At 52.4% G+C, this 14737-nt stretch overlaps 1 protein-coding gene across 1 annotated transcript; it reads left to right on the top strand.

The window, feature by feature from the left end:
* The first annotated feature begins 5012 nt into the window (after window positions 1–5012).
* On the top strand, window positions 5013–10642 carry TNNI2 (troponin I type 2 (skeletal, fast)). Its single transcript, XM_010152064.1, has 8 exons — window positions 5013–5049; window positions 6811–6840; window positions 7023–7029; window positions 8941–8982; window positions 9262–9390; window positions 9807–9896; window positions 10030–10206; window positions 10506–10642. The coding sequence occupies exons 2-8, from the start codon at window positions 6833–6835 to the stop codon at window positions 10602–10604; spliced, it is 552 nt and encodes a 183-aa protein (XP_010150366.1). The 5' UTR covers window positions 5013–5049; window positions 6811–6832; the 3' UTR covers window positions 10605–10642.
* Window positions 10643–14737: the final 4095 nt, after the last annotated feature.

The following is a 14737-nucleotide window of genomic DNA, read 5'->3' as shown; positions in this document are numbered from 1 at the left end:
TTGGGGAGAGTGGCAGGGCTGCCATCAGCCCCCAGCACCCACTGGCCCCCACATCCTGTGCTTGCCTATGTTAAAGCACCGTGGTGATGGGAGGAATCTTTGTTGAAGGGTCCTGTGTGATGTGGGGCAGGAGGGATGGCTGCTGGAAACTCTGGTGGGGGGGTGCTGGGAAGAGGTGGTGGGAGACCCCCACAAACCAGGATGGAAGGAAGAGGTCATGCCTGGGTGCTGGTGTCTTGGGAGGGACGGAAAGCGGGGGGCTTTGTGCTGAAGCTGGGAGCATCCGGGCGGAGGGAACAGTGGGAGGGGAACTGCGGGAAGGTACACTGATGCTTTTTGGGGTGATTGCTTCCTCCTCTGCCCTGGCCTAGTCTGCTGTGGAGGTGACACTCAGATTCTCAGAGAGAGGCAAGGAGCTCTGCCCCTATCCCTACCCTTATCCCTACTCCTTTCCCTATCCCCTTTTTCCTGCTCCTTTTCCTGCCCCTTTGTGCCTGTCCCAACTGCTGCTGGGGCTGTCACATTTGGGACTGTTCCTGCCCCAGACTGGGCGTGTTTTACTTCTGGGTCAGCTTGATGACGTGGAGGGGTTTTTAGGACCACTTTACACCCTGGTGCATCTTTCAGTGCTGTGGGCAGGAAGGGAGGAGGGTTTCCCTTGTGGCGTATCAGCCTCCTGCCCCAAACAGCCCAGTCCAAGGAATGGGACTGATAAAGGATGTGCAGAGATGCTCCCTGATGGCTCTTTCCATTTGAACTTTGTGCGAAGACCTAAAAAACCCTAATCCTCCCCTTTCTTCGTATTTCAGGTCTCAGCAGGATGGATCCGGGACAGAAGAAGTTCAAGGACTTCATCACTTTCCTGCTGGCAGGTAAAACATGTCCCCCAAAGATCAGCATTACAGATGAGTGGGTGCCCGTCTATGATGACTTGCTGCATGTCAACAAGATGGGGCTTCTCAACTGGCCTTGTTAGCTTCACGCAGAGGTGATGAAACCCCTGTGGGCACTTACTGCAGTTTAATTTGAGCAGAAACAAACACAAAGTCAATTAGGAATAGGAGTTCATCAGAGCCGAAATGAAGCCTTGACCTGCAAACACCACAACCCGTATCTTAAGTCCTGTGAGCAGTGTCTGGGAAGACGGTAGGTTTGCAAACAGGCATTTCATCACTCTGCTCATGAACGTGGACATTGCAGATGCTCCCATCTGAGCCGGTTATCTGGGGACAAGCCCCCTGTGGGAAATGGGCAGTTCAACTTGTGAATCATTCATTGTTTGTTTAGGATGAGAAAAAGTGTGCCCCCCCAGGCAATGGGGAGACCTTCACAGCCAGGTCTCCCCATTGCCTGTGAAGGAGGTGACTGGCTCAGGTGGAGGCTTCTGCCCAGTCGGTATCTGGGTTTGTCCTGGATGGAGAATGTTTTTCCCTTAACTTACATAAAAGTCAGAGCAGTTCTGACACAGAAGCCTGAATTTTGGCATGAAGGGCATCACTTAAGACAGCCCACTTAAAACATTTGGCCTTGGTGTCATAAGAAGCTGGTGGGGAAATTTACTCTGGAGTATCTTCAAAGGCCAAAACCAAACTCCTCTGAAGGTCTCTGCTTTGGCTGCGCTCATCCCATACCACCTCAGACTTTTGGGTATGTGCTAAAGTGAGGTCTGGTTCCATGGAGAAAACTCTTCTCTCAGGTACACCCTGAAGTGAGCAGCTTTGGGGGATGTTGCTGAAAGATGCTTGGTGGGGTTAGGTGTTGAGTTTTGCTGGTTCAGCCTTCTCCTAGTCTGAGATCATCCCCTCCCTTCCAAGCCTGATTGCAAAGCGCCTCCAGAAGACCTTCCAAAGGGTTATCTCCTTGTAGCTGTCCTCTCTCACGGCTCTTTTTCAGTGTTCTGCAGGTAGGTGAGGCTGCTGAGGATCTGCCAGCTTTTTAATAAAATGTGGCTTTTGGGATCTTGCAAAAAGCTAGTGAGCTTGAAATAGATAATTTCTGGGGAATTGCTCCCTACGTGGCCACTGGTTGGTTAGTTGCTGACCTTGGGGAAAAGAAGAGTTTTGTGCTTTATCACTGAGTTTTTTTGTGTGTTTGTTTGTTTGGTTTTTTGAGTAGCCTATTTTTTTTTAACTAACACAATGTTCTGGCTGCTGCTTCATTTTGGCACAGAGAGCCTAAGAGACCTTTTGAGAGTGCAACAGTACTCATTTGAGCATACAGAGGTCTCAGCCTGTTCCCCAGGCAGGTCCTGGGTCATGTCCTGATCTTTAGCAGGGCCTGAGGACGCGCAGACACACACAGAGGATTGGGATCAGGTGTCGTGTCACTGTGGTAATACTATCCAGGGGCAGGCTCAGTGGGAATGCTGGAGGGATCACCTCCCGGACACATCAGCTGCTGGAGGCCTGGGCACGGACCAGCGTTGGGCAGAGGTGTTGGTTGTTGGCTTTCCAGAGGGCCTGCCAACGCAGCCTGGGGCTGTGGAGAAAGGGCTGGGCTGTGGCAGGGTTTGAGGCACCTTCTGGTCCATGTGTCCTGGGTTGAAGTGAGAAAAGCTCCTGTTGGGAGTGAGGTCCATACACGGGGCTGAGCTGGGAACCAAGCAATCCTAACCCTGGCTATGAACACAGCCTTTCCATCACTGCAGATTGAAGTCTTCGGGTGCTACCATGGTTTTCCTCAACAGAAGCCACCGAAGGAGCTTCATCCAGAGGATGAAAGATATTCCTTGCGTATCCTACATCTGTTATCCAAAGTTTTGGTCATGGGACTTCTTTCAACTTCTTTATTCAGCTATTTTAGGCCAACGCTTTACTATCACAAGGTAATAGCCAAACCCTTGAACTCAGAGTAAATCTCTTTCGCAGTGCTGCATGCCTGGACTCCAAGAAGTTCAGCCAGCCTTCATTTCACTGGGCTGAAGGAAACTCCTTGGGTGTGGGGAATTTTTAAATGGATAACTACCCCAGTTTTGATCCCTCCACCAAGACCTGAGCCTGTTTCTGGAGGAACAGTGGGCCAGCAGTGGCTAGAATGTGTGTAGCTGCATTGTGTTCTAAAGAAAATGCCTCTAGAGACTTTGGAAAGAGTAATAATGAGCAGGTTTAGCTCTAGAGTCAAACATGGCTTATGGCATTGGCACTGGGAGAAGTCTAGTGGCTAAGCTGTCCCTGAAGGGGTGATTCTGGCTGTAGAGGGTGACTGCAGTACGAAAATGTGCTTGCTTTGGACTCTATTTTTCTGTTTTCTGAGAAACTGGCTTTACGAGAAGCAGACATTCCTCCTGTCAAACTGTCTGTTTTTTGCTGAAGTCCAGATGGGAGATGGATGCTGGGTACAGTGATGCCTCTACTAATGAGTATTCCTCAGGAACTGCAGTGAGGGATTCTTCTGAGGGGCAGGAGCTGCTGGAGTTTAACCTCCGTGTTTTCTAGGTCTGCCTGGAGCTGAAGATCCCTGTATCCATTAGAGCTCACCATCCAGAGGACACAGATGTGCAGGAGGTGGGTGGGGATGAGGGTTGGATCAGGCTGATCCTTGTTATATCTTTTTCCAATCTCTGCTCCTTCATTAGGTGTTGACCCATAGCTGTTGCATGGATACCCAGATGAGGGCACAACCAGCCAAAACCTTTGCTGAACTGCACCTTCTCTGTGTATTTCCAGGAGTCTCACTGTGGATTTGAAAGGGGGTAGCTCAGATCTACAGGCCATCTGATACCGAGATGTTCACTACAAACCATCTACCTCTCGACATTTCAGAGGGATAAATCCTCGGCGGACCCAGTCCTGCCCACACCAGAGGTTTCTCCCTCCTCCACCTGCTATGGGGGAAAACCCCTGCAAGACACCAGCCCTGTCTCAAGGATTTGCTCTTCTTTCACTGGCATCTTCAGCATTTCTTGCACGATACTAAAGTTGATGACACAGGAAGCCTGCAGCAGTGGATTTGACACTATCTATATAGTGTATGAGAGGTGCCTGGAAAATATTGTCAGGGCCGTGTCTGAATCAGCCTAAAAAACCCCAGCTGAAAGGGGAGGGAGCGCCTGGGCTGGGGGAGGAGGGCAGGAGCTGTTTGGGCTCCTGTCTCCATGGGATCCCCTACACACACACGCTTCATGTGCTGTGACCGGGGCTGGTGAATATTTCCAGCGACATTTCCACCTGCCTCTCCTCCGGACCCACGGAAATACAGGCCGGGGGCATCCCATGAGGGGGATTACCCTTCTTGCTGGTAGCGTGGGGTTGCTCCCCCATGCTCTGCTGCCTGTCCCCAGCCCCTGACGCTGCCGTGAGCCTTGGGGCTGCCTGTAACTGTTCCGCAGGTTTGTTTTCTTAAAAAAAACATAGTTGTGTTGCAATATTTAACACGGGGAGGAGCTGCAAATGTTTCCCGTGTGGTCAGTGAGGTTAAAAGAGCATGCTAGTGACAGATGGTAGCTCAGGGATCGTTCTTACACATGCTATTGGTGGTGGATTGTGAGGAGCAGGCTCTTTCCTCTCTGCATTCCTGAAGGGCAGAGCTGCTCCCAAGCCCTTGGAGGCGAATGGAGCTGCACCCCTGTCCATGGATAAGCCCCACTCTGTGTCCCCAAGGGGAAATTTTATTAGAGGCCTTGCAGATGGATGTCTGCATGCAGGGAGCCCAGGGTCCCCACAACCTTGAAGCTATATCTAGTGTGGCTGGTTGGTGGGAGGAAGCAGGGGAGGAAGGCTCCCTCCCCAGGAAAAGCACCGCCCCGGATCGTCCTGGGAGACTCCGCTTGCCCACCCCACTAGAAGATGTCCTCCCACTCCCCACCCCTCCATCCCGGTGGCTGCCTTCTCCTGGGGAGCTGCCTGGGCTGCCCCAGCCAAGGGAGGTGCACAAGGGACTCTGGCACATCATTGGTCTGAGGAGGTCTCCATGCCCTTAAAGAGAAGGTGGATTTTCTGCTGAGCCACCCGAGAAGCCCTTTTATACCTCCTTACTCAGCCAGCTGCCTGCGGCTCGCCACTCTGTCCTGTCCAGCCAGCGGCACTCTCTGATTTGCACCTCCGGACTTGGGTGAGCCGTTTTGCATGTCTCTTAACGACCCAGCTTGCTCTTAGGGGGTGACGGGGCAGCAGATTCTCTCACCTGAGTTTTAGGGAGAGAAATACCAGGTGGGGGTGACCTGCTGGAGAAACGGGAGTGCTATTAAAAACCTCTCCATCCTTTGCCTGTTGTAGAGGGTCTGTGCATCAGAATAATCTCCCTCTGGCTTTTCCAGTGACCTCCTTTCTCTGATTTCATGCCTTCCCCTCCCTTGGTTCTGCTCTCCGGCTTGAGTGGTGAGGGCAAGCAGAGCCCAGGCTCCCTAACGCTGACCTCCCCGGCGCCACGGGACGCGGGATCTTTGCCTGCGGTACCTCGGCGATGCTCCCTACTTACACCCCTTCCTCCAACTCCCAACCCAGTCCTTGCAGTGCCTTCCTTCCCCAAACCACCCTTGGACATGGATCGACATCCAAATTTACTGTGTCCCCCGCTGGAACAGGTGATTTAAGCCCATGTTGCAGGCAGACAGACACAGCCTGGCGTTATCCCTCGCTTCCTTGGCGCTCGCAGCATCGCTGCTGCTGAAGTGGGTGCGTGCGCACGCGGGGAAGGGGCGCGAGTAAAAATAGCTGGCGTTCCTCGGCCGCCCCGTCCCTCAGCTGTAGCTCAGCCACCTGCGATGGCTTTTGCTTCGCATCGCCCCGACCTCCCTGAGTCACGGGGCTGGCACCGGGGACAGGCTGCTGTCCGAGGAGACAGCTGCAGCTCCTTCTGCAGCTCCCTGACCATTTTTAGAAGCACTTTTCCCCCCTCCTCCCTAAAGTAATGTGATGGGCCTGCACATTTTCCAGGATAAAGTTTCCTTGGCCTTGCAAGCTGTGCCTTCTCCCTCGGGCATGAACCCCCGTTAACACTTCACCTCCCAACAGAGCCTCCTGGGTCTGCAGATGGCTGTGGTCTGGGGGCTTGCCTGCTCTGCAAAGGGCTAGCTTAGTCTGAGCTCATCCCTGCATCCTTCCGTGAGGAGATACAGGCAGGAGATATTGCTCTGCTGGAAAAGTAAAATTCTATTTACAGGGAAATAATTTACAGCAAAGCAAATATACTTTTCCAATCTCTTCCCTAATATGCAGCATTGCACTTGTAAGATTTCCGCTTAAAAGAAATGCAAGGAATTGTTTGGGGAACCTCTTTACCAATTCCACAGTTTTCAACCTCGTTCTACGTCATCCGTGCTGAGGCTGTTGCGAGAGGCTCCCGTGCCCCACGCAATGGATGCAAATACCAGCAACAGCATCCTCTGAAGTCCTTCCATGTCACCTGGGGTCAGCGTCAACCCGCTGCAGGCTTTGGGGCATTTCTTGTTCATGGACCCCACTTGGGAAATGTATGGCGAAATATAGCAGTAAACTGAACATAGCTTTTTTCCCTCTTTTTCCTTCATTGCATAAAATGGTTTCCTGGGGGTCGAACAAGCGACACACCTGCAGGAATTACTGTCACAAATTTCTCTTTTTCTGGCCCAGCACCATTTGCTCCACTCCAGAAGTCCCCTGATGCTCAGGTTTGTCTGGCTGTGAATAGGCATGTGTTCGGGTCTTGTCCACAAACTGCAGCCTAGTTCCCTATATGATGAAAATTTGGAGAAGTTGGGAAATAAAAGCAAACCTGTTCCTCTTTTTTTTTTTGTTTTTCTCTCTAGAGGAATATTGCTTTTTTTTTTTTAAACCAAATAAGGCACCACAAGCATGAATAATTGTGAACCTTCTTTCTTGGTTTTCATTGCAGGTTCACAACCATCTAAAGCAAGATGTCTGAGTAAGTTCCCATTTTTCTGTCTCTAATATATTGTTGGCATTTAAAACCTTTTGTTCAACTGCCAACTTTTTACGCTTGTTAAGATTCCACTGCTTGTTTCCAATTAAGATGCTAACTGCCTTTTTCTCCCCTTTCCCCTTTCTCTTCTTTCCCTTCCTTGTCCATCTGCTCTTCCTGAACAGTGATGAGGTAAGTGTGTCTTCCTGGCGTTTTTCCTTTTGTGATGCTCATGTTCTCAATCCTGGCTTCTCGGTTCCTCCTTAGGAAACACAGCTGCTGGGGAGTGTGTGTGTGTAAGAATGATTCATGTCAAGGCTTTCTTGCTGACTCCTCCTGGTAAAGATGGAAGGGAGAAAAAAAAATTCCTTTTGAAGGTCTTTTCTGCCTCTTGTCTTGGAGTTAGATTTCCCCCGCTCCTTTTCCTGCTTCCCTAGCCAGCCACGAGATGGTGCTGGGAAGGCAGTGGTCCAGAGCCACTCCATCACCCATCCACCACCCAGCCCTTGGACTAGCATCCTCTCATCCTTCCTCACATCTAGCCCCTCGTTTTCTGCCCACCAAGCACTGCCAGGTTGCTTCTCAAAGGCTGTCTAGGGAGGTCTGGACCCAGAGGAGTATGAGCAGGGTGGAAGTTGCATCCTTAGCAAGTTCTCCCTGGATTTTGGCTGGGCTTGAAGCCCATGAGTGGCTGGGGAAACGCAGGGGGAGGTGTGGGAGGGTTGTGCGTGGCTTTGTCGCCCTGTATCTCTTCTCAGCAAGTTGCTCCATCTCTGCTTGGCACCTCCCCATATGTCCAAAACACCACAACCTCAAGCTTGTCCTCACTGAGAGAAAAGAGGATTTCAGGGATACATAGAAACTCCACAACATGGTACTGATGTCCAACAAGTGCTGTTATTCCCTAGTAAACCCAGTGCCCCCAGAAAAGGCTGGGAGGGCACTCTGTGCTAAGGTACCAGTTTTCAGATGGAGAATAAGCTCTGGGATAACAGTGCTCAAGGGATCTGCTCTATCTTGGCCCATGCCTGGATTCATACGAGCAAAATCCTGCTGGTTAACAGTGCACTGCATCCCTGAGCTGAATGTCTTATCTCTGCAGAGACCTCCAGTCCCATCAGGAGGACCTTAGCACCATTTGCCTATGCAAAACATGTCAGATTTTGTTACATTTTGCTCTGCAGATCCTTATCCACTTCCTCCTCTATGCAGCACAGACTCACACCCAAAGGCTGCATTCTGCTGTTCTACTCCCCCGCGTCAGGCACGTCAGATGTTAGTGTGCATTCCCCTGCCCCACGCTCGGCTTTGCTTGGTCTTCTGGGCAAGATGCTGAGGAAACAGCTGCAATGCAGCAGCATCAAAGTTGTGGCTTCTTCTATAAACAGAAGACCTGTTGCTGCTGTTCCCGCACATCACGGGTACAGAAGGGAAGGCTTGGTCTTCCAGGGTCCCCAGATTTTTTCTCACCTGGCATCCCAGGGAAGAAGGAGCTGGCTTGCATCTTGCAGCTGCAGCCCTGTGCACCTCCACCTCTCCTGGCCAGAGCAGCCTCCGGGCCCGCAGACCCTGTAGTCATGCCTGTCCTCCAGCTGTGATGAACACGCTTCAGCATCCCCTGGGCTGGGTCTTTTCAAGCTCCAAGAAATTACAGAGCCTTCATGTTTTCACCTGCCCGGCCATCCTCACCCAGGTGTGCCATCTGCACAGAAAGGCATCCCATGGCTCCCAAGTGCTGGGCAGCATCAGGCCCATTAGCTTGAGTGCAAAGCAAAACACGTGTGGGCATGAAGAGGAAATTAAAGAAAAGGCTAAAAGTCCCAAGAAACCAAGTTTGAAGTTATATTTTATATCTTCAAGTTCATCACCCTCATTATCTTTTCCTGAGGCACTTTTTGTAGGTTTTAGCTACCTGAGGTTGGCAAAGCTGAGTTTCTTCTTTGAGTGCTGCTGGTTTGGTGACCCACTGTGTGTCAAGCCATCCATCCTGGCTGAAGCCAGCCCGCTGGCAGGGCTGCAGGTCCTCGGTGGACTGTGGGGTTGCATGGGGAAGGGCAACGGGCACCCAATAACTTGCTTTTCTCTCATTTCCCCCACTTGCAGAAAAAAAGGAGGGCAGCCACTGCCCGTCGGCAGCACCTGAAGGTACGTGGCACTATTGGGGCTGGGTGAGGTATCCCAACCATCCCATCTCCCATCCCAAGCCATGCAGCTCTTAGCACTCTCCCTCCTGGAAGAGGCCACAATGCACGATGTAGGGACTCCCAACACCCTTCTCTACTCTTTACTGTGTCTCCACCAGTATCCCTTGCTTGGAGACGCTGGTATTGATGGGGAGCTCCTCAAGCTACCTCTCCATCAGGGCTCTCCCTCCCTTGCCAACCCCCTCCCCCCCATGCTGACCATCCTCCTGCTGCTTTCCAGAGTGCCATGCTCCAGCTCGCTGCCACTGAAATAGAAAGAGAAGCAGCTGCTAAAGAAGTTGAAAAGCAAAACTACCTGTCAGAGCATTGTCCTCCTCTGTCACTCCCAGGATCTATGCAGGAACTTCAGGTAAAGGCTTCTTTAACCCTTTCACTGTGCTGGAGCAGAAAGGATCCATCAGTCAGCCTGGTGGTTCTAGATTTGCCTTCCCATCTTGACCCCCTTTTCACGTGTGGGTGCCCTGGAGCTGGCTGGGTGTGGAGCTGGCTTGAGAACAGCTGGGGTCTCTCTACAAAAATAGGGGTCTGGCTGGCAGGAAAGCTGCACTTCTAAGGATGTGTTGAAGCAGTATTTGCATGAAGCCAGTAACATGGAGACCAGCAGCACGGAGACCAGGAGATGGCCTGCAAGCCACCCTTTGCTGTCTGGTCTTGACCCTCATCTGGTCTTCTGGACTGAGGTCTTTCGGAGCCAGAGTGGTGAGGAGGGAGGAATCATGTGTGTGGGGCCTAGCAGTGATCAGACCTCTCTGCTTTTCCTCCCAGGAACTGTGCAAAAAGCTTCACGCCAAGATAGAGTCAGTGGATGAGGAGAGGTATGACACAGAGGTGAAGCTACAGAAGACTAACAAGGAGGTAAGTCTCCCCTGGAGCCATCCTTCAGGGTAGTCTCCAGCCCATCTTTCATGCCTCCATGCGCTACTTGGGTCTGTGTCATGAAACCCATGCCCTGCTCATTCTCTGCCCCCCTCATTTCATCCCCCCGCAGCTGGAAGACTTGAGCCAGAAGCTCTTTGACCTACGGGGCAAGTTCAAGAGGCCCCCCCTGCGCAGGGTGCGCATGTCCGCCGATGCGATGCTGCGGGCCCTGCTGGGCTCCAAGCACAAGGTCTGCATGGACCTCCGAGCCAACCTGAAGCAAGTCAAGAAGGAGGACACCGAGAAGGTACCCCTTCCCTCCCCCCTGTGCCCATACAGAAGTTGGCCCCCATTTTTTGGGGCTCACGCCTGTCTGTGTGACAGACAGGGCTGATGGTGAGCCTTCCTGCAGAATGTTGTTCTTCCTGCTCAATATTTCCTCCTCTGGCACCCATGATGTTGAAAAAGGAGGGTGCAGCCCAAAAACGTACAGCATAGATAGAATGACAAGGGGTTTTCCATGGGTGGATGGGTGAAAGGCCCTGCCTGGGGGGGTTGTCACCCTGGGGGGCACCACTCACACACACATGCCCATCCCTCCCCTAGGAGAAGGACCTCCGCGATGTCGGTGACTGGAGGAAGAACATCGAGGAGAAGTCTGGCATGGAGGGCAGAAAGAAGATGTTTGAGGCTGGCGAGTCCTAAATGCCAGTTTCTTCATGCCCATCCTCCCCCCCCTCCTGTCCCCGCCGTCTCCCCGGGCTCAGCGGCACCGCCTGGATGCCGTTTCTCTCTGGTTTTGCGAAGAGCTGCGTCCTGGCAGCAGCTGTGTAAATAAAGCTTTGGCGGGAGAGGCTGCTGTCGCCTGTCTGGGGGGCTGGACCCTCCCCCATTCTATGGTGCCAGCGGGATCTGCCTCTGCCATGGGGGTCCTGCTGGGGACAGGGAGGCTTTGGCAGAGGCTGCAGGGATGGGGAAACCTCTCTGCTGTTGGTCCACCTCTGAAGCTGGGGATGCTCATCCTCCTCGTTGTGGGGAGGAAAGGATGAGGCCATGCCACCACGCTCTGCTGGCACCCCCTCCTCAGGCTGCACCACCAGCTCCTGGCTTCGTTCTTCACCAGTGGAGACAGACAAAGAGAAAAGGGTCCAAGCCCCCTCCAGCCACGGTGGGAACAGCAGGGAGCCGTGGGGAAGGAGGAGAGCTGGGAAGGGAGGTGAGGGATGGCTGCAGGGCAGAAGCAGACCCCCTCGGCTCCAGAGAGCTCTGAGAGGTGCTAAGTCAGGACAACCTCAGCAGCACTCTGGTCCCTGGTGCGTTGTAGGGTGCTATAGTTTAGAGTTGTTGGGTGTCCCCAAAGCGGCATGGGCAGTTGGGGGAGCGGTGGGTCACCCCTCTCCCTGCCATGGTGGGAATGTCTGTGCCCCACGCTTTCCCTTCGGGTTAGCCCAGCACTTCCTGATTTTGAGCTGCTGGCAGAAGCAAAACTTTAAAATAGTCCCTTTTTAAAAAAAAAAAAATCCAAAACCAAAACAACCACCCCAAATTTGCCTTCCGTCTGCCCCACTCCCATCCCCCCAAACCCTCAGCCCATGAAGTTTCCGGCACAGCTCACTTCTGCTGAACACAGGAAAAACGAAACAGCAGCAGCACCCTCACACCAGAGCTGTCTGCAGGGCCACCGTGCCGGCGAGGGGAGAAGATGTCAGACTCTGAGGGGTGCCAGGAGGGTGCAGAAGGTGTCAACCGAGTAGGAGATGAATCCCCTGGGAAGAGCGAGAGGTGAGGTCTGGGGATCCGGCACCCCAATGCCATGGGCTGCCTTCCAGTCTTGGGAAACCGGGAGGCTGGGAAACTGCATGGGTCATGGTGGGAAAGGAGGATGCATCGCCAAAACAATGCTGACCCAAGAGGATGAAATGGGTCAGATGCTCTGCCAGCCTTTTGACAAGCTCCTCCAACTAGCGAGAGACTTGGACTTCCTAAAGGTCTCCTCTTCTTTGAACGGGTGTGGTGGGGAGTGGGTGTTGATCGAATGAGGAACCACAGGTCCAGCAGCAGGCAAGCTCAGCAAGGGGTCTGGTAACCGTAACCTGCCCCACAGCTGAAATCAGCCCCATCTTTAAGACTAGTGGGTGGCGATCAGCTGCCTCCTCTCCTTGCAGCATCACTGGGCACATCTGATTCCTTGCTGTGTCCCCCGTGTCTAACTGAATTAACCTGGCAATGTTTCAGGCTGGTTGCTGTCTGGTGAGGTTATACATCTCCCCGAGCCTCCGCTCGGCTTTGCTGCTTTACCAGCAGAGATTGTAAGATGTGGGGTCTGTTTGCTCCAAGGTGGACAGCTTCCATGGGGGTTAAAGGGAGTCAGACCCATAGCAGAGACCGCATCTGCCTGGGGTGGAGGCCCACAGAGATAAGCTCGGCTGAGGTGTATCACCCAGAAGTACTCAGATTTGGACTGGATTCAGGCTGAGCATCCAGGGAGCTTGGGGGGTTGCCTGAATTTTCACCTCCAGCTTCAAAGCTCCCATTAGCATTTCTCCCCAAGGCTTCTGAAAGCCAGCAGAGTTTATGTTGATCGATAGGGAAAAAAAAACCCACCTTGAGTGACAATGAGAGGAGAAAGGTGTGTCATCTCCTGTCACTGGTGGTTGCAGCGTTTTGGCTGACACCTGACAGCAATTAGCCTTGGCTGAAGGCTTCACTGGAAGCTTCAAAAGGCGCTGGAAAGCTCCACACACAAGACTCTGCTGAAACAAAGGGGAAGCCTTGGCTGCTGGGGGAGTGCAGGAGTTTCCCAGCATCTCTCCATGCTTCTGCCACGGGCTCATCTCACCTCGCAGAAGCAGGGAGCAGATGCTGGGAGGGGGCAAGGCAATCGACCCTTCCTTCTCCCCTCCGGTGCAGCCAGGAGCAGGTGGTAGGGGCTGTTGGTGAGCCAGGGTCAGCTTGTTCCCTTCTCCATTTCCTGTTGGAGCCTCAGCTAAATAAGAGGCTGTCTGGGGGGGGTAGGTCTGTTCTGTAGCACTCCAGCTCCTACAGCCTGCAGAAACATGCTTAAAAAGCGTGTATGTGAATACTGACAGCAGGATGGCACATCCTTTCCTTCCTAGGCTGCATTTTTAGAATTTTAATGGAATGCGGACCTCGGTGGTAAAAGTAGTGAGCAAAAATAACTTCATTTTTTCCTTTTAAAATATGGAGAATGACTTTCCCTCCCGACTTGTGTAATAGTTTCATGTGCAGCTCTAAAATTCTCCTGCTTTTAAACACTTGCTAAGCTCTGGTGATTTCCACTCCCAAAATGGAGGGAGGAAGTGTTTTCTTGCTGTTTGAGGCTACCTTTTCTCACCCTGTGGCTGGCTCATCTCTCGGACCTCCTCTCCTTGAGGGCAAAGCTGTTCTCAAGCTGTGCTGTGTGTGGATGGAGTCAGGACAGTGCTCCTAAGGCAAAGGTGTGCTGGAGGTGTGAGCCTTGTGATGGAGCTGCCGGGAAAGTAGATCCTGAGGCTCCCTGGTGTAAATGCACAGTGAGGAGATACAGGGAGACAAAAAAAACCTGCTGGGTTTGCTTAAACCATGAACCTTATCTGTTTAACTGTGCCCAGTGTATAGAGAAGGGGAGCTTGCAGTAGAAAATGCCCTAGAAATCCTAGTTTGGACATAGCTTACTCCATTTCCTCATACAAATGGGGACATGCTGGGAAAGTCTTGCTGATGCCGGTGTAACACCACCTAAACCAAACTGGTGTTTGTGCTCTTTTCCATGAATGGGAATTGCTATATGGGAAAGCACTGCAGAGTAAGCCTGATGTGAAGCCTTCCCCAAAGTAGCGAGAAGCTGGGGTGGGCTCTGGGGAGCTGCCTGCTTGCATTGTCCTGCCTGGATGGGACAACACGGTGTGGGATGAAGGAGCCAACCCCCCTGCCTTGAGAGCGGGGGCCAAAGGTGTGGGAGAAACCTGCCTAGATAACTCGATGTGTATTTGGTCTGTTATTCAGAGCACTCTATGCAGAGCTCTGGAAGCTTCATACAGCCCCTGATTAGCTTCTAATCCCATGGCTTGGGATATGCTCCATGGGATAGCTGCACCTGAGGGGAGCAGGTTTCTCTCACCTATGGGGTCTGAGATGAGAGTTCAGCTTCTCCCAACTTCCCCCATCTCCTTCCTTCTGGGGCTTCCCACCCTGTGAGCTGCAGGGAGCCCTTGGCAGCCCATGTATGGTCACCACCCGGGGAAAGGCTCTGCTGCGCTAGCGATCCCCAGGCTTTTCCTTTGCCATGTCTATCCCCAGCTGTCTTGGATTCTCCAGATCTTTAGAGGAGTCTCGAGGGTCCTTGCTAGGATGACTGCTGTTGCTAAGTATACCCGCGGTTGAAAGGAGGTTGTCTGGGTAAACTGATATGTGGAGTGTCTTTGGACCCCTCGGTGCACAGGATTCCTTGGGGGAGGGATGGAGGAAGGGCTGATCCCTGCTCAGGAGTAACTTGTCACAGTTTGAATCAGCTGAGCTCATTAAAGTGGAAAAATAGTAGGGAAACAAACAGTGGAGGGCCAGATGGATAATTTAATGAAGCTGGGCAATAATTCAGCATTTCCAAATTGGATATAGGTGTCCTGGCAATGGCATTAGGGATAAGGAACTGCCTCTAATTATAGGGAGGTATCAGGTGCCTTCACTGCCGCTTTCTCCTTGGGGAAAAAAAAAAAAGCAAGCGCCTGGCTAGCCTCGCCTCCGAGCTTATTTTGCAGTGTAAAGCTGTGGGTTTGGAGCCGCGTGTGTTGAAGCAGGGAATTGCCCTGCAGCTTTGATTTGAATGTTATTTGTTTTTT

The sequence above is a fragment of the Eurypyga helias genome, unplaced genomic scaffold (genome assembly GCF_000690775.1).
Source record: "Eurypyga helias isolate BGI_N326 unplaced genomic scaffold, ASM69077v1 scaffold40875, whole genome shotgun sequence".
Lineage (NCBI taxonomy): Eukaryota > Metazoa > Chordata > Aves > Eurypygiformes > Eurypygidae > Eurypyga > Eurypyga helias.
This window is presented reverse-complemented; position numbering and strand designations above follow the sequence as displayed.

Bases quoted from the DNA above. Each gene is read 5' to 3' on its own strand.
- TNNI2 (XM_010152064.1), top strand. The intron at 9,897-10,029 runs GTAAGTCTCCCC...ATCCCCCCGCAG, and splicing joins TACAGAAGACTAACAAGGAG to CTGGAAGACTTGAGCCAGAA. The intron at 10,207-10,505 runs GTACCCCTTCCC...TCCCTCCCCTAG, and splicing joins AGAAGGAGGACACCGAGAAG to GAGAAGGACCTCCGCGATGT.